This window comes from Neolamprologus brichardi, chromosome 8 (genome assembly GCF_056152115.1).
Source record: "Neolamprologus brichardi isolate AB-2024 chromosome 8, ASM5615211v1, whole genome shotgun sequence".
Lineage (NCBI taxonomy): Eukaryota > Metazoa > Chordata > Actinopteri > Cichliformes > Cichlidae > Neolamprologus > Neolamprologus brichardi.
Window position 1 is genome coordinate 24,603,906 of NC_142111.1, and position 18,441 is coordinate 24,622,346.

The following is an 18,441-nucleotide window of genomic DNA, read 5'->3' on the forward strand; positions in this document are numbered from 1 at the left end:
TAGGCGTTTGTCTAAAAGTGCCTGAATAACAAAATATCAGTGTTGAAAAGTTTTCTTTAAACGCAGAAATCTTCTGATTTACATTCTTAGACAATTACCTGCGTTTGTCTTTTGTAAATAAAGTTTTTAAAAAACATAGACACCCCTTACCGGAAGTTGGTGTGTTTGACCTCCATAATAAAGGTGACACGTTGTCTAGCAAAAAGGGCTACTAATTGTGATAAATGTGGGGACACAAATCTTATATTAAAGGATATAACATTTTTAAACATTTAAAAATAAAATTAACACTTTTGTGGGATGTGCACCCCATACTGCTTTACTCTGTTCATTTTATTGTCATACAAACAGTAAATGCATTCATTTCTAAAGGTTTTTAGGTGTGTGCGACACAGGCTTCACAATTTTAGTTAAAGACTATACAGAGAAAAATTACTGTGCTCCATAATAAAAGACAACTGAAGAAGAATTGTGTGTTTACTTTCATTTGCAGTTAGAATAAGATATTAAATAAACTTAAACGTAATCTTGATTCAGTACAAACTGATCGATGAGCATTTTTTTTTTCCACTTTTTAGTTTAGTGCCGATGGCTATTTTATTTTGAAATCCTAACCGGAAACCCTTGCCCTGTTACGGCTAACCAAACTAGCTTAACCTCACCGCTTTTAGCTATCCATGACAGCGGCTCAGGGGTGTCGTTGTTGTTGTTTTTATTATCTAAATCGGTAACTTAGTCACGTTTTAGCCGCCGAAGAGACTCCTTTGCTTTAAATTTCCTCCAGGATGATTCCTACGGAGGATGCGTCCGCCAGGAAGCGGGAGATCGAGGAGAAACTGAAGCAGGTCAGACAGCTGGTGGCTTGAGAGGAAGGAAGCTTCCCTTCGAGCTACAACCCACCAGTGTAGCTCAACACCCGCGTTTAAAATGATGCTTATTGACCGAAAGAGTGTCTTTAATGTCTTCAGAGTGAAATGAGTGAGTGGTTGGTTTTCTTTCTGCTGTTACAGGAGCAGGAGACGCTGTCGTTCATCCGGGAGAACCTGGAAAAGAGCGATCAGCTGACCAAAAACATGGTAGGACGGTCCAAACACACCCAGGGACAGCTCAGGCTGACACTCATAATTCTCATAATTAAAGGCGGTGGACGGATCTCTATTCGATAGTACTTTAACCCATAATTAAAAATAAAGCCTCTTATTCTTGTACTTGGATTGAAATATTTACTTATAGTTTCTATCATTTCTATTATGAACATGAAGAGTGAGTGAGATGATGAAAGCAGCCTGTGATGTCATTTTTCAGCTTTCACCCCACTTCAGCTGAATCTCTTATATGACTCATTATTTAAGCTGCTTTTATAGCCCAACTGGTTTTTGACCTGTATTTCTTTCCCAAAAGGTCTCCATCCTGTCTTCATTCGAGAGCCGCCTGATGCAGCTGGAGAACTCCATCATCCCGGTTCACAAGCAGACGGAAAACCTGCAACGGCTGCAGGAGAACGTGGACAAAACTCTGTCTTGCATGGATCACGTCATCAGCTACTACCACGTGGCCAAAGACACGGACAGGATCATCAGAGAGGGGTGGGGATGACCTCCGTATGCAAATGTTTCGTGGTTACACAAACTGTATGTATACTAATTTTCATTTTCTGTCTCAGACCTACGGGCAGACTGGACGAGTATCTTGCTTGCATTGCAAGAATTCAGAAAGCTGTCGAATACTTTCAAGACAACAACCCAGACAGCCCTGAGCTCAACACCGTGGTAAAGTATCTGCCTCTCTGAAATTACAGTTGTGGTGAAAACGTTTACAAACCACTCATCATGGGTGTGAATGTCATGGAAAGTTTGGGCTTTTATTAATTCCATTCCAAAACCAGTGTTGATGTGTTTTCCAGTCTGAACACTAAGTCCAAGTTTTAACAGTTTAGTTGTTGATATGAGGTGAAGTAATAATTTGGAAGTAGTCCTCCTTTTTCATTATTCCATCCAGATGTGAGCACCACTGGGAACAAAGCAGCCCCATAGCATGATGCTACACCACCATGCTTGATACTGGCTATCAAGCATGGTGTTACAGTGTTAATAGGTTAGAAAGTGTCACCTTTAGTCCTCCAGGCACACCTCTTGTCATTGTGGCCAAAGAGCATCAGACTTTTCTACTTTCTGAGGCATTTGGCTCGTCCATGCGGGCAGATGCAAATTTCAGTCAAGGTGTGTTGATTTGGGCTTCTTCATTGGTTGACACCTTCTCAGTCCATGGTGATGTACAACTCGCTTCTTGCTGGACAGTGATGTGGTGTCCAGCTGACCCCGGTTCATGCCAGGCTTGAACGTTGGTGGTTTCTGTGAAACACATCTTTTTATATACTGGCAAAGAGAAACTACCAGTCGTAGTTAATCATGAGAAAGTAATAGGTTTTGGCCTTATCAATTTAAAAGACATTATTGGACCTTCATCACTGCTTAGTAAAAGCTTAAAGTGACTGTATTTATATATTTAAGGCTATATGGACTTCTTGGAAAGAGATGGACCACCCTGGAGAATTAAAAGCCCCAAATAACTCACATTTGTGCCCATGATGTGATTGACTTTCTGTTTTTGGAGATCTAACGAGGTCGATCTGCTGTCATAACGTTTCAATCCCGACAGATTCTGTGTCTTTGTGTTTTTTCTAGCGAAATACATAAAATGATCCGATCGCAGCTTTTTCTGAGAGTTCAGATTTCTGTACGGTATTCTCGACCATTTCCTGTTTGCGTCCAAATGTGTCGTGGTTCTTTTCACAGTACTACAGTGAAAATATTCCTTTTAGCCACTTGTGTCTGAAAGAGGAAAAGCTATCTGAGCCATTAGCTCAACGTATTTAGTGACTGAACAACATTATACACTGCGGAGCTCTCTGAATGACTCATGCTGTTATTCCTACATTCATTTATGTGTAAATTTCATGCACTTTTCCCTCACTGCTTCAGTCTCCGTGCCGTGCCGAGTTGGAGTCACTAATTCCATGACCGTATCTTCTTCTGCAGAAAGCACGCTTTGAAAAGGGGAAGGAGCTGCTGGAGGGCGAATTCCGCAGCCTCCTGACCCGCTACAGCAAACCTGTTCCCCCCATCCTCATCCTGGACGCCATCAGCGTGGATGAGGAGCTGGAGGTCCAGGAGGATGTGATGCTGGAACACCTGCCCGAGGCCGTGCTCCAGGACATCATCTGCATCGCCGGCTGGCTGGTGGAATACGGACGTAATCAGGGTACAGCTGTGTTTGTTTGTTGGAGGTCTCTTCCTGTTTAAAGGAAGTTCTTTAACACAATTGCAAAAATCATCTGATTGTTGGGCTTTTCTGTCTAATATTGGAGCTCCTCTACCTTACAATCTATAAATCATCTTACCAGCAGAGCTGGGGTGATGTAAATGATTAAACTGGCTTTGAAATGTGCAGGCGGTGTAGAGAAACTGGAAAGATTGTGTCTAATTTTGCTCTCCTCTTCCTGCAGACTTCATGAACGTCTACTTTCAGATCCGCTCCAACCAGCTCGATCGCTCCATCAAAGGCCTCAAAGACCATTTCCGCAAGAACAGCGCCTCCTCCGGTGTCCTCTACTCGCCCGCCGTCCAAACCAAGCGCAAGGACACGCCAACTAAAAAGGCCCCGAAGAGACCAGGTCAGCAACAGATGCGCCTCATTCAGAGCGAATCCACAATCACGCCACTTCAGTCTGTAATCCCAACTCGCTGTCCAATCCGTCTTCCATAGATCAACCTAACAAACACGCATGATCCCGCATAGTGACGGATATTATACACTCTTCACTACATCCACAGTCTGTTTCTGTCTCAGGTTGTCCTCCACAATCGCTCTGTAATCACTCAGTTCGCCGAGCTGTAGCGCACTTCTACCACACACTGTGTTTCTCTGTGATGTTACACCCTGGTCTGACTAATCCTTCATCCTCTCCTCTTTCATAATCCCTGTGTTGTGATGACAGTCTACATCCCAGGTAAACACAAAGCTCTAGCGTGTGCCTCGTGCTTGCTTGTATACGTCAGATGCCACGTTTCACAAATCGGAGACGGCGTGATGGTTTGTGTCGTTTTCTTAGCAGCTGAGACAGCAGAGGTTTATTTGTCCTGTTGAATGGTGCAGTAGGTGATCCAGTGGAGATTTTAACCTCTAGTTTCACGGCAGAGCGTTTCGGTGATGAGACGAGTGAGGTGGAGGTTGCCACCAAACCGCCGATAAACAAAACTTGATGAAATTTCTTTACAATTTTACTAGAAATGAATAATTTATAATTGCATAGAGTAAAAATTATTATTTATGATTGAGACTGGCTCTATAACATTATGTGTAAGGGTTAGCTGTAGTCTATTTTCCTGAAATTTAGTTGATTAAAACAAACAAACAAACAAACAAACAAACGTATTGTTGTGTGATGGAGAAACAAAGTCTTCATTATCAGAGTCTAAGAGGTAACAAATACACCTGTACATGCATGCATACAGAGAAACTGCTGCACTAATAACAGGCACTCACTCACTTTAACCCTCAGGCGACCCAACAGAATTAAAGCATAAATTAGGGAGGAAGAGGAGGAGCTGGCAGAGCGCTACAAAGTGACCTTCAGCGGGCTCCTAGTGTACATGTTTCTGCACAAACTTTCAGAGCAGACTGTGTGAGATCCTGACGTCCTTAAATGGGGCTTGTGATCACAGCCAGAGAGCAGCAGAACTGACAGGTCTGTTCTCCTCTCACATGAAAGCAGGTTCATGCTGAGCACAGGCGGCAGATGCTGTGATGTTTCCAGGCTCGTTCACGTCAGATACCAGACCTGTCGCAGGACCGATGCCCTCCTACGGGCCTGTCCGGCTCTCAGCCGGTCTCCTGGTAACTCCTGAGACCTCCTGGAGGAGCTGGATGAACCTGAATGGGCTGTAGGTACCGTCTCATGTCACCAACGGTGACAAGAGACTAGAGTCAGGAGGGAGGAGGAGAGAGCAGCAGTCTGCAGTCACCACTTGCTCTGCTCTTTTAGGCGGTTGTGTCATTGAGGCCTCTCCAGGGAAGCTGGTGTCACTTTGATTTGGACTTTAGAGCAGCAGAAATGGATTCACAGCGTTTATGATAATAACTAACTGGACATTCCTAAAGTTTACCCGTCTTTGTGTTTCTAGTGTGATGATGGAGTTTTAATCTGTTCTACTTACACTCGCTGCTGCCATGAAACTAAAGGCTGGAGTGTGTGTGTGTGTGTGTGTGTGTGTGTGTGTGACAGGTTTATAACATAACTGTGCGTAGTGTTGATTCAAGGAGTTTGTAACTAGCTGATCACCTGCTTTACCTGCACACACCTGGTTAAAGAGCTGAGGTCAAAGGTGAAACAGGTGAACCCTCTGACTGATCTGACGCATGTGCAAAAATACACACTTCCTGTCACTGTTCTGGTTTAACAGTTTTCTCTAGCGTCTGTGTGAGGGCTGCGTGATTAACGTGTTTGTTTTAGACAATAACTTTAATCTTGATGACTTAACAAGATACAAATATTACTGAAACTGAACTTTTTAAGAAACCAAAGAACAAAAGTGTCAGTTTTAGTCATCTTGGAACAATGAAAGTGAGGATTAAATGATGATTATAAGTAGGGCTGCACGATTTTGCATAAAATGAGAATCACGATTTTTTTGCTTAGAATTGAGATCACGATTCTCTCACGATTTTCTTTTCCAGTATAAATATTTATTGCGCTTATTAACTGCACATCAACTTCGTAACAGTTGAGACTGAACATAAAAACAATAAATAAACATAAAAACAACAAATGTCTCACGTTCTGTCGTTGCCGCAAAATGTTGTACTGCTTGAAATTGCGTCTCCACCGTTGCTCGACGCTGCGTGTATAGAGCAGGTAGTGCAACAATAGAAAAATAGTTGCGGGACGGCACTGTGTAGCGTTTGTCTAGGGTGTTGATCGTTTTCCTAAATCCCTCGTTTTGCACAGTGTTGATGGAGCCATATCTTTGGTCAGGTGATAAGTGACAGCCTCCGTAATTTCTTTGTGCCTGCGGGAGTTTGACGTGTATAGGGAAGCGCTGTATAAGGTTCCTGTTATTGATGTTTGGGTGGTTGACCGGGACGGATTTTCTCCTGTCACTTTCTGGTCATCCCTGACGTGCTCTCCGTTGTTTTTTCCTGCTAATTTTAGCATCACACGGCACAGCTTCTGTATCACGTGGTATAAGGCTCCGCCCTTGTCATTTGTTGAGCAGGAAGAGTGAGCGCTTGTTTTCATGCAGATTACGTCCCGGATCAAAATGCGGTACAATCGTCGTCATCTTTTTTTTCTTTTTTTCTTCTTTTCTTTTTAAATCGTTGTCATTTGGAAATGAGATCACACATAAGTATGAATTGAGATCGCGATTTTCTAACGATTAATCGTGCAGCCCTAATTATAAGCCAAAATTTAAATTGAAACTCGTAATTTAATGAAGACTTAAGGTTTTGACTGTTACGCTGTGGAACTAATGCAATGTCTTTGACAGCTTTTGGATTCAGCTTCAAAGACGATGCTCATGTGCATTGACAAGAAAAATTGATTATTTTATTTTGTTTCTTTTACATTTTCAATAACTGGAGAAACAGTGAAAAAAATATATAACTAAGTAATAATTTAATAAGAAAGCAGGAAAATAAACTGTTCTGTTGCAGAAGCAGTCAAACCAAAAGCAGGATTTTCTTTAAATTCCAGATTCGACTTTTTGCTTCTGTTTTTATTCAGTTGCTCTTTAACAGGAGACGTCTCTCCTGCTCTAAGAGTCCAGAAGTTTAGTTTTCAGGGCTTTAAGTGTGAAAGGTAAGGAAAGGAAGAAGCGTTTTTTTTTGCACATGCAGAACAAATCAGAGTTTTTGCTACGAATCGGCTTTGGTACGACTTCCACGACAAACAGCCTTATTGGACTCTGACATGACGACAGTGTTGCTCTGCGATTGCTGCACATCTAAAGTGTTTGCTAACACGCTAACCTTTGCAACTGTGTGAGTTTGACAAATACGTGACTAATAACCTTTCATGCAGAGAAAAAATTATGTAAAAAAGAAGCTGAATGCACCTTTAATTGTGCTGCTTGCTTACTAACTCACTAACAGGCCAACAGTTTGTGTTTTAATGCTGTAAATATGAATAATCTGCAGATTTTTGCATCTCTAAACCATGTGACAGACTGTTTATTATTCGTAATAGTAATAATAATATGATAGATATGACTGTTAATTGTGTTAATTGTGATGGCTGTTTATAACTGATCTAACCTGTTTGTTCTCTGACATCACCCCGGCAGCGTGTGTTTCAGCACACGTGCCCTGTAGTGCTGTAGTTTGTCTCTCGTGGTGTTAGGCTGTGCCTCCCCCTCCTCCCCCACGTACAAACCTCTGCTGGCTGCCTCGGTGGTGGAGGGATGTGGTGTCTGTGTTTCATCACTCACCTTCTAGCTCTCCCTTCTCTTTCTTCTCCTTCTTCTTCCTGTTTCTGTTTCTGGGCTGTCTGGACCTCGCTACCCTCCTCTGGACTCTGTCTCTGTGTTTCTGGGACCAGGGACCATTCGCAAGGCTCAGAACCTTCTGAAACAGTACTCACAGCATGGGCTGGATGGGAAAAAGGGGGGTTCTAACCTCACTCCTTTGGAAGGTAAAGCACCTCGGTCTTCTCTATGCTGACAGTGTACTGTTGTTTCAGGCACACAGAACGTCCCCTCAGTCACAACAGCTAGTCACTGCGCATGTTTAAGGAGTCATAAATAATCTCTAATCAGTCTGGAATAAAGACAGCTGATACTACAGCTCATTGATTTCGACATGCAACCAAACATTAAGAACAAGCGCGTCCATCCTGATAAACTTCTTCACTGTTAAAGGTGAAACTTGGCTTCAAGGTTTCAAACTGTTGTTTGGAAACTGAATGCAAAGAATCACCGCTGTGATTTTAATCCTGAAACACGGATGTATTATTGTAGAAATGTCAACTGATGTTTAACTACAGACAGACTGTGCGCCCATGTAATACCACTCTGTACCACAAGGTGGTGCAAAGATTACCTTAAAGTATTTCCAAACTACCTGTTTTTTTGTGTGTTTTTATTTAAACTGCAAATGATTTCAGCGTTTGCACATTAAAAATATTTGATGTCGAAATTTTTGTTTATTTCTGCACAAACAGTTTTATAATTAGAAAATACATTAATAATATCCTACGGAGCCCCGCAAGGGACATGGGAGAAAAAAAATTTAAGACGGACTTTTGCGAGATCTCGCAAAACAAACTCGGGATCTCGCAAAAGTTTTAGCCGCAGTTTTAGCTCGAAGCTAACGGGAGGTCGAGACCTCCCGTTAGCTTCGAACTAACGGGAGGTCGAGACCTACTACAGCCGGGAGGAACACCGCTTTCCCGGCACATCGTGCCTCGACCTCCCGGTCGGCTTCGAGCCAGCGTCCGAAGAATGCGGCTAAAACGTATGCGAGATCTCGCAAAAGTTTTGCGAGATCCCGAGTTGGTTTTGCGAGATCTCGCAAAAGTCCATCTTAATTTTTTTTTTCTCCCATGTCCCCTGCGGGGCTCCATAATATCCAGATAAAATCTGCTAGGCTGATAATAATTTGCCATAGATCGTATAATAAGATTATACATTAATCTTATTAAGTAATTAAAACGTGGGAGCGTCTCACCCGTGTGGGAGCGTCTCACCCGTGTGGAAGTGTGTCAGGATGGTTTTACTTTGAAAAACTGCGATCAGTCGAAAGCTGTTGTGATTTCTGTGCACGCTGATTTCCGTCTCGTAGTTTTAACATGCTGACTGATTCAGACATCAGTCGATGCAGAAAGCAAACCCCTTTGGGTCTTTTGTCCCCTCCCCCCCAAACTTGCGGGCGTCCCCTGCTTCTTTCCCCCGCCCCCTCCCCGGCTGGTGCTTGCTGGTGGTCGGTACAGCTGCTCCAGGTACAGGTTTGTCTCCCCCCCACACTCTCACCCTCTGGCCTAGTCACGACCCCCGGTGGTTTGACTTGGCCTGTCTCCTCGCTGTCCCGCCCCACCCACCAGGTTACGATCACGACCTGCGGGTCAAACACCTCTCTGACGCCCTGACCGAGAAGCACGGGGCCGCCACAGGTGAGTGAGGGCACCATGTGGGGAAAAAGAAGGAACACAGATGATCTAAAGAGGCGGGCTTTCCTGTAGATAAAAGCATGCCGACTGCAGCTTTAGCACTTTGTGTTTTCAGTAAATCCAGTTGCAGTCAGAACACATAGGTTCACTTTCAGCTTCAGACTCCACGTCTGATGTTGGATGGTTTGATTTGCTGGCTGACTGAGCTCTTCCACCCAGGAAAGGACGACGTCCTGGATATCGAGATCGACTCTTACATCCACTGCATCAGCGCCTTCGTCAAGCTGGCTCAGAGCGAGTATCTGCTCCTGGCGGAGATCATCCCCGAGCACCACCAGAAGAAGACCTTCGACTCCCTCATTCAGGTCCGGGAGACAAAACTGTGACATTTTTAGCATTTGAAGGTTTGATTAGGGTTTAATGTTGGATCTGAGCCTGACATTAGCTTACACAGGTTCAAAGATTTTAAATAAATTGGTTTAATAACAGCTTCAGGATCCTGGAAATCTCTTTTCTGTGTTGTATATTGAATATTTGGTTTTTTGGTCAGATATATACTTCTAATATATGATAATAGTTCATGCTCCTCCACAGGAGGCGCTGGACAACCTGATGCTGGAGGGAGAAAACATCGTGGCTGCAGCTCGCCGGGCCATAATGCGACACGACTACTCAGCTGTCCTCACCATCTTCCCCATCCTCAGACACCTGAAGATGAACAAGTCTGAGTTTGATACCACGCTGCAGGTCCGAGCTGCACCCCAAAAAACTCCCGAAACGTCTGCGTATGACAGAAATGAATTACTGTAATGATGCGTTGTGCTGTCTGCAGGGCACGGCGGCGAGCACCAAGAACAAGCTGCCCACCCTCATCACCTCCATGGAGACGATCGGAGCCAAAGCTCTGGAGGAGTTTGCAGACAGCATCAAGGCACGGAGCTCTCATTTCTGTGTCACCACTCACTGCTCAGTAACTCATAATTCATCACTTCTTTCTCCTGTGACTGCAGAACGATCCCGATAAGGAGTACAACATGCCCAAGGACGGAACGGTCCACGAACTGACCAGCAACGTAAGCTGACGCTCCGTCACCTCCCGGGTTAAATAACACCACTCATTTATTTGCTCTTGCTACACTTTAGAGTCAACACCTTCCCGCGAGGACTCTGCTGTCCGTCCGTCTCCGTGGGGACGGCCGATAGCTAAGAGCGGAGCGTCTCCGTCTAATAATTAATCCGAGCCGAGCTCACCTCCTCTGTCTCTCCTCTGCAGGCCATCCTGTTCCTGCAGCAGCTGCTGGACTTCCACGAGACAGCCGGAGCCATGCTGGCCTCACAAGGTGCAGTCACTACAATGCAGGCGTTAGCCTCTCGTTAGCATAGCTGTCCTGCTGCCTCGCCAGGCTGTGATGGTGTTACACGCTTTTTTTTTCCTTTTATCTCTCATATAAAACCACAAATGTATTTACTTTAACTCTTTCACCCATAAAAACGAGATTTGATGGCCTCCCCGGTGCCCTTAATGATGAGTATCGTCAGTATTAATCTATTAAGACGTAGTTTGACAACCGTTAAAATAGTTTCTGCATATTCAGGGACCACCATCAATAACCTTGGATGCAACCCAGTGATTTGAGTCCTTAAGCGTCTGAAATGTGACAGAAATCCTCAGTTCGGAAAAGCTTTCCAAGGGGATAAGAGTTCGAGGAGTTATGGCTGACATGCTGATACCGAAGCACATCATTTCACAGAAAACTAAACTTGTATTGATGAATATACTCAGCTCAATGCTTCAGAAGCAGGGCTTTTCACACCAGTGGGTGACATCACAGTGGCTGCAGCCGTCTTTTATTTACAGCTTTTTTCAACAGTCTGGTTGTCCAGATTCTCCAGACTGCAAAGTGTTTGTTATGAATCCAGATCCGTAGGTTCGTTTTAAACCGACGCTCATTTATGAGGCGACCAGACTTCAAACTCAATTTCCCACTGCTCCTTTATCTGAGGCTGTTTTCACCTTCAGCCCTCTTCCTTTTTCCTTCCCCTTCTAATTGCATCTCTCTCCTTTCACACGGAGCCTCTGCACATCCAGCATGTGTTCAGGCTTTTATAGGCGAGTGTTTGTGGCTCCCTCCCGTGCTTTGATTATCGCAGCTTCGCTTCGCCTCCTTTTCCGCATCCGGCTCTTTTCGCGCCCTCGACCCCTCGCTGCCTGGCTGATGACTGTTTGCTTACTCTGCACTAACTATTCTCTTCTAACCTTTTTGCACTTGTGCCTCTTTCTCTTTCTCTTGTCCTCTGCCTTGCCTCGGCCCTTTTAGTACTGGGGGACACTTACAATATACCTTTAGACCCCCGAGGTAAGCATCAAAGAGAGACTGTGTAGGCCCCTCATGAGGTCAGCTTTGAATGTTTCCAGTTTGTTTTGGGGGGGGGGGGTTAAGATAAGAAATTAGCGGTCACATGCATGCACTCTTTCAAAAGTGCATCTGTAGCTTCTGCTGCTAAAATCTTCTGTATTTCTTACAGAGACGAGTTCGGCCACCAGCTACACCTCCGACTTCAACAAAAGGCTCCTCAGCAGCTACATATGTAAGCAGAGATGCTGTGCACCGCCTCTGTGTTACAAGTCCTCGTTTTAGTCTGTAAGTCATTATTTTGTGTTCTTTTGTTCTCGCAGGTAAGGTCTTGGGGAACTTGCAGCTAAACCTGCTCAGCAAATCCAAAGTGTACGAGGATTCGGCTCTGAGTGCCATCTTCCTGCACAACAACTACAACTACATCCTCAAGTCGCTGGAAAAGTAAGCATGTGTCAAAATAATCGCCCAGTCTTGTGCAGAGAGCAAACAGCAGCTTCAGTCTCAAAGTGGCCTGACTTTGGTTGCAGGATCACTAAAGCTAGTAATAACGTCTGAGTCTGGTTTTACGTGCATCATATGATGCTCGTGACCAGGAGAGCATGCGTGCGTTGGTCAGCTGCCTGGATTTGGGGTGGCCGTGGCTCTAGTGGAGGAGCGGGTCATCAACCAATTCAATTCAATTCAATTTTATTTATATAGCGCCAAATCACAATAAAAGTCGCCTCAAGGCGCTTCATAGATACAGAGAAAAACCCAACAATCATATGACCCCCTATGAGCAGCACTTTGGCGACAGTGGGAAGGAAAAACTCCCTTTTAACAGGAAGAAACCTCCGGCAGAACCAGGCTCAGGGAGGGGCGGGGCCATCTGCTGTGATTGGTTGGGGTGAGAGAAGGAAGACAGGACAAAGACATGCTGTGGAAGAGAGACAGAGGTTAATAACAGATATGATTCAATACAGAGAGGTCTGTTAACACATAGTGAGTGAGAAAGGTGACTGGAAAGGAAAAACTCAATGCATCATGGGAATCCCCCGGCAGCCTACATCTATTGCAGCATAACTAAGGGAGGATTCAGGGTCACCTGGTCCAGCCCTAACTATATGCTTTAGCAAAAAGGAAAGTTTTAAGCCTAATCTTGAAAGTAGAGATAGTGTCTGTCTCCTGAATCCAAACTGGAAGCTGGTTCCACAGAAGAGGGGCCTGAAAACTGAAGGCTCTGCCTCCCATTCTACTTTTAAATACTCTAGGAACAACAAGTAGGCCTGCAGAGCGGGAGCGAAGTGCTCTAATAGGGTGATATGGTACTACAAGGTCATTAAGATAAGATGGGGCCTGATTATTTAAGACCTTGTATGTGAGGAGCAGGATTTTGAATTCAATTCTGGATTTAACAGGAAGCCAAAACAGGAGAAATATGCTCTCTCTTTCTAGTCCCTGTCAGTACTCTTGCTGCAGCATTTTGGATTAACTGAAGGCTTTTCAGTGAGTTTTTTGGACATCCTGATAATAATGAATTGCAGTCGTCCAGCCTGGAAGTAATAAATGCATGAACTAGTTTTTCAGCGTCACTCTGAGACAGGATATTTCTAATTTTAGAGATGTTGCGCAAATGGAAGAACGCAGTCTTACATATTTGTTTAATATGTGCGTTGAAGGACATATCCTGGTCAAAAATGACTCCAAGGTTCCAGTCAGAAGCTGGGTGGACCGATCCCTGTCCTCTCTTGTACAGAAGCTGATGCTTCCTGAATCCAAAGTACTTTAACAGTACCTGTCTATTTACCATTTACACCTGCAGGCTGTGCCAAAATCCGTCTGTCAGTCATCTTAGTAGCTCCTGCTGAGAAAGCTACGCGTCAGCCACGTCATCACCTCCTGAAAATATTCAACAGAAACTAAAGTCTTGAGCAACTCTCATTTAAATAAATCAAATGATATAAAATGTGTTGTTCCCAAAGAGAAGGACTTCAGTTTTTCTGCTTTTTCACTCGCTTTCAGTCCCGTTTCTGAACCTTTTTCAGAGGACACTCTGACGTTCACACTGACCTGTGAATCATTCAAGCATAAAAACGACTGCAGACTATGGAGGAAACAAGCTACTAGTAAATTAGTTAAGATTAATAATGTTCTCCAGTTAGAAAAGATCAGATTTTAGGTCAAATTTAATCGTTCCTACTTTTCTTAAAGCTCAGTTTTTTGGTTGCCAAGGCGCCGACTGTCACGAATGGAGGAAAAAAGAAACTGTTTGTGGTCATGGACCTGTGCGTGGGTGTGCAGTGGAGTAACACACACACTTTCTTCTTTGCTTTTATTTTTTGGGGTGTAATGTCCTAATAAATGAAGCGATCACTGACAGCAAGTTAATCTGGGATAACTGCTTTCCTGCGTCCTCAGGTCTGAGCTGATCCAGCTGGTGACGGTGACTCAGAAGCGAGCAGAGACGTCCTACAAAGAGCTCATGACTCAGCAGATCGAAACATACCAGCGCAGGTGAGCGAATAAAAGCTTCGCGCGTCAAACTCGAACACGATTTGCGTCTTTGTCTTCACGCCCGTGCTTGTTTTGTTTCCGCCTCAGTTGGCTGAAAGTCACCGAGCACCTGACAGAAAGGAACATGCCCGTCATACAGCCCGGCACCAAGGTCAGCATTTCTCCTGTGACACGTAGCAGAGATGTTAGTAACGAACGCAGCGCTCAGTGCGTTCAATCAAATATATCCAGCATCTAATGGTTGTTATGGAAACCTGTTCTGCTCATCCTTATTTTTATTCTTGGACTTTATGAGAGTAGCTTTGCATGATTCACCGGTCAATATAAGCCTTATTTATCTTATAGTTATACTAAGCCTCGGTGCTGCCTCTCGTCTGTTTTGTGTAACTGGAGCTTCTGGCTTATACACATGTGTGTTTTGTCTTCCTCCAGCTGAAAGATAAAGAGCGACAAGTGGTTAAAGACAAATTCAAGGTGAGGCTGTAATCAAAGGAAGTGAAACGCGGCTGTTACTGAGTAAGAAACTGACGTCCGTCTCTCTTCGTCAGGGCTTCAATGACGGTTTGGAGGAGCTGTGTAAGATCCAGAAGGGTTGGGCCATCCCGGACAAAGAGCAGAGAGACCTGATCCGGCACAATCAGAAGAAGGTGGTGTCTGATGCCTACAGAGCCTTCCTGCAGAGGTCAGAGACGCTCTCACACAAACGAGTCCGGAGTCGACGATTTGACCTAAAACATCGTTTCGTCAAATATCCTGGAGGCAGATGTTGATAAGAACATTAATCAGATTTCTGTGTGGGACAGGTTTTTAGCTAAATTAAAGTTCCCACCCGACCGCCTCAGAATCAGCTTTATTTTATGTCATGACTTTAGTATATTTAATGAAGTCATATAAAATTTGTCCTTCACTTTTTTACTCTGAATATTTGATGTTTTTAGTGATTCACTGTAAAAACCTTCACAGTCCATTTTGTTTAAACGTGTTTCGCCCCGTGGCGTGGACGGGTGGTCAACAAGAATATGGAGGCTCTTTTTGTTTTCAATACTAATCTCACCTTTAAGCTGTGATTGAATTTATTTATTTTAAAGGGACAGTGCAGTTAAACATAGTTCAGGTGCAAGACATGAGACTGATGTACCGCACACAGGTTTATAGCTACTGCTAATTTTCAACAATTGTCCCTTGTTGGGCTTACAATCTAAATAAATACATATTACAATAAAACAACATTTTCATAAAACCAAATTACATCATAAATACAATTACAATTGATAGACAATCATTTAAAATAAAATTAAAATCATCAGATAAAATGACTACAACTTTGGTTTCCCTTTAACCTTCAATGTAAAGGATCTAATGTCTGTGATCAGTTTGATATTGGTTGGAAGTTCCACAGATGGCCTTTATAGAAAAAGCTGACTGACCGAATGTAGATCTGCGATATAATATCTTGCATTTGCCGTTCCCCTTACTCCTAGTAACACGATTACTGTCTTGTCTCTGAATGTATCTATTGAGACACTCTGGGGCCATCCTATTTATACATTTAAAAACTAATGTAAGAAAACACCAATGATTAAAACTCTTAAAACTAAGTTATATTTCTGTAAAATGTGACAATGATGCCACCGAACCGATTTTTTATCCATTATTTTTAAGGTTTGGTTATACAAGGATACCACAGGCTGAATTGTAGATGGTGCTGCTTGGGTCCAAACTGTCATACAATATGAAAAATGCAAAAATATCATAGAATGCATAAATAACTGAGCTGCTGAAGTGGGTATATAGTGCAGAATTAACTTAAAACAATTCAGATTAGCCTTGACCGTCTTTGAGATCTTCTTTACATGCTTGTCAAATTTAAGATGTGAATCTAAGATTATTCCTAAAAACTTAAAATCTTTGACCTCCTTTATTTCTTCGTTCCCTAGGTTGATTTTAAAATCATCAGATGAATTTTGTTTCCTAATCGAAAAACCATTTTTGGACACCATTTAGATGAACTGTTAAGGTGTCTGCTGCTATTCCTTCTGAAATGGAGAAAATAATCACAGAGCATCTCGGGATCAGTGAATGCTCTCTTAGCCCGTTCCTCTTTTTTACATAGCTTAAGATGGCGTGCCCCCTTTTAGTCACATTACTAAACTTTAGAAATTTAGTGCCCTCATCTGCTGCTCGTGCTCAGATGTTCTGTTGATCCCGACACCCTCTGTGATTTTCCTCGAGCATGCTGAAAAATCTCCTTTTGCAAACCTCCTGCATGATCGGGGGGTGAAGCTGCCAAAACTGGTGCATCAAAGGATCCTGAAAGTTCCCTGAAGGTTCGAGATGTCACCTCGCATGTTAGCAGCATGCATGCATGTGACACCTCATAAAACCACCTTCTCTTTTAATTTATAACCACAAAAATTTCATTGTTTCCTGGCAACCACCTAACAACAAACAACTAAACAACACTGTAGCACGAGAATCTGATTAAGTAATTAAAAGGTGCCAAATTTCAACCTGTTGACTGTCAGAAACAATCAGCTGATTCTGAGAGGTCTGCTGTTAGGCACCGATTTATTTTAACGGAGTGACTTAAATGTAGTGCTTGTCTTGAATGAGGAAAATGTGACCTAATAATAATTAATCCATAAGGCTGAAATGATCTGCTCGGATTTCTTTCACACTCATATTTCATTGTTCGTGTTTCATTGTTTCTTCCAGATGTGCCAACATTTCCTTCACCAAGAACCCCGAGAAGTATCACAAGTATCGACCGGAGGAGGTGGAGGAGATGATCGAAAAGCTGTTTGACACATCCGCCTGAGGAGTCTCCTCTTCCCCACGCGCTTCCCCACCCCAAAGAAGCACGGGCTGCTACGCCTGAACCCCCCCACCCGCGCTGCTCTCAGCCTTGTAGTGTCTAAACAATGTTTTGTACAAAGACGTGAACTTACGTATTTATGTAATTTAGCCACTTCAGCTGAACATTTCAGACAAATAAAAAGGGAACTCTGAGCGAACCTGCGTGCTGCTTTGTTGTGATGATGTCAGACAGATACAGACATTCACACTTATAGAAACCTCACCCACCTTCTGTTTGTGACAGGCAGCCAATCAGAAGAAAGCTGGGTTAATGGCTGAGGAGGTGAAACAGCTGATTTCAGACTAAAGAGCTTCTTGGAACATGTTAGCATCTTTTAGCTCCTTGTTTTCGGTTCTTCCTCCAGCGGGCAGCTAACAGCTGTACTCTCACGTGCTGAGCGTAGACGAACATTTATCAGCCTGACGGCACCTTCAGAACGAGCGTCAGCCAAAGTTAGAACAGCTCAGATCCTGGAGTCTTTAAAACTAACAAACAAGCTGTGTGTGTCTGTGTGTGTGTTACCATCATTCCTCTTCAGGGTAAAGAGGACATTTCTCATCACCACAGCAACCAGACCTCAGCATCTTCAGGTCTGGTTTCCTTGGTGATAAAAAGTTTATCCTTGACCTTGACTTGTGCTGTTTTCCTGTCCCATGTCACAAATCGAATCAGGTCTATTTTTATAGCACGTTTTAAAACGAGCACAGCTGATGTCATTTTGACTCGAGTCCAGCTTCAGATCAGCAAACGCATCGGCCCACACGCTCTAAATTCTTTACTTTCTCAGTTAGAAAGAAATGAACGGGCTCGAGGATCACGAGGTGGTTTTTATATTTAAGTGCTGGCTGTGAAGACGAGGGGAAGCTTCTTCCTTTCTCAAAACGATTTCACGGAGCTTTATTGAACAACAGTAGCAGAATGGACAGAAATAAATGCTTTAAACCAACAAAGTTATTTACAGGTGTCTCTTTTCACAGACACCAAAAACAACATGTTCAGATGCAGCTCAGTGGTGTTATTTTAACAGCTCTGACCATGATCTCTACGTCACAGCAACACTCGTGCATATAAAACACCGGGAACGCCTCACTGTTGGTACACTGCCAGCTACATACAATCAACAAACAGCAGCTGACCAGTAAAAGTATAAGTACTGACAGCCTACATATATATATTAAAACAAGAAGCTCTTACACCAGACCTTTAACCATCTGACAGAAATATTTTTTGCCATTTTAATGAGCGATCTGTTCATAATGACCTGATGAGCAGCCTGAGATTAAAGAAAAGTGTGATTTCAACAAGATGTCTGACTCAGTGAGTCAGCTCTAGGGCTGCCACAAACGATTATTTTGATAGTCGACTAATCAGATCATCATCCATTGGACGTAAAACTACAGCTTATTGCACCAGCAGCATCTGCTCTTATATAACTATCATTAGCTTACAGCTTTAAGTGTTTAAGGTCTGTGCTAACTAAAAATAAAGACAAGATGATAGTTTATTGAATTTTAATGAAATTTGCAGATTGTTTTGGTGAAGTTTAATAAACTCCTTGCTATCTAAAATAT

General features: G+C 43.3%; 1 protein-coding gene across 6 annotated transcripts; it reads left to right on the top strand.

The window, feature by feature from the left end:
* The first annotated feature begins 612 nt into the window (after positions 1-612).
* On the top strand, positions 613-17,018 carry exoc7 (exocyst complex component 7). 6 transcript variants are annotated; one of them, XM_035908843.2, is made up of 22 exons: positions 613-845; positions 1,011-1,076; positions 1,402-1,586; positions 1,664-1,769; positions 3,039-3,261; positions 3,506-3,673; positions 3,998-4,009; positions 7,598-7,690; positions 9,098-9,166; positions 9,383-9,528; positions 9,758-9,910; positions 9,996-10,094; positions 10,174-10,236; positions 10,437-10,503; positions 11,482-11,520; positions 11,690-11,752; positions 11,841-11,961; positions 13,918-14,013; positions 14,101-14,164; positions 14,446-14,487; positions 14,562-14,695; positions 16,729-17,018. In XM_035908843.2, the coding sequence occupies exons 1-22, from the start codon at positions 786-788 to the stop codon at positions 16,829-16,831; spliced, it is 2,172 nt and encodes a 723-aa protein (XP_035764736.1). In that variant the 5' UTR covers positions 613-785; the 3' UTR covers positions 16,832-17,018. The 6 variants fall into 6 exon arrangements, with proteins under 6 accessions (XP_035764736.1, XP_035764733.1, XP_035764734.1 ...); XM_035908840.2 differs by lacking the exon at positions 9,098-9,166 and having other exon boundaries at positions 614-845; XM_035908841.2 differs by lacking the exons at positions 3,998-4,009; positions 7,598-7,690 and having other exon boundaries at positions 614-845.
* The last annotated feature ends 1,423 nt before the right edge of the window (positions 17,019-18,441 follow it).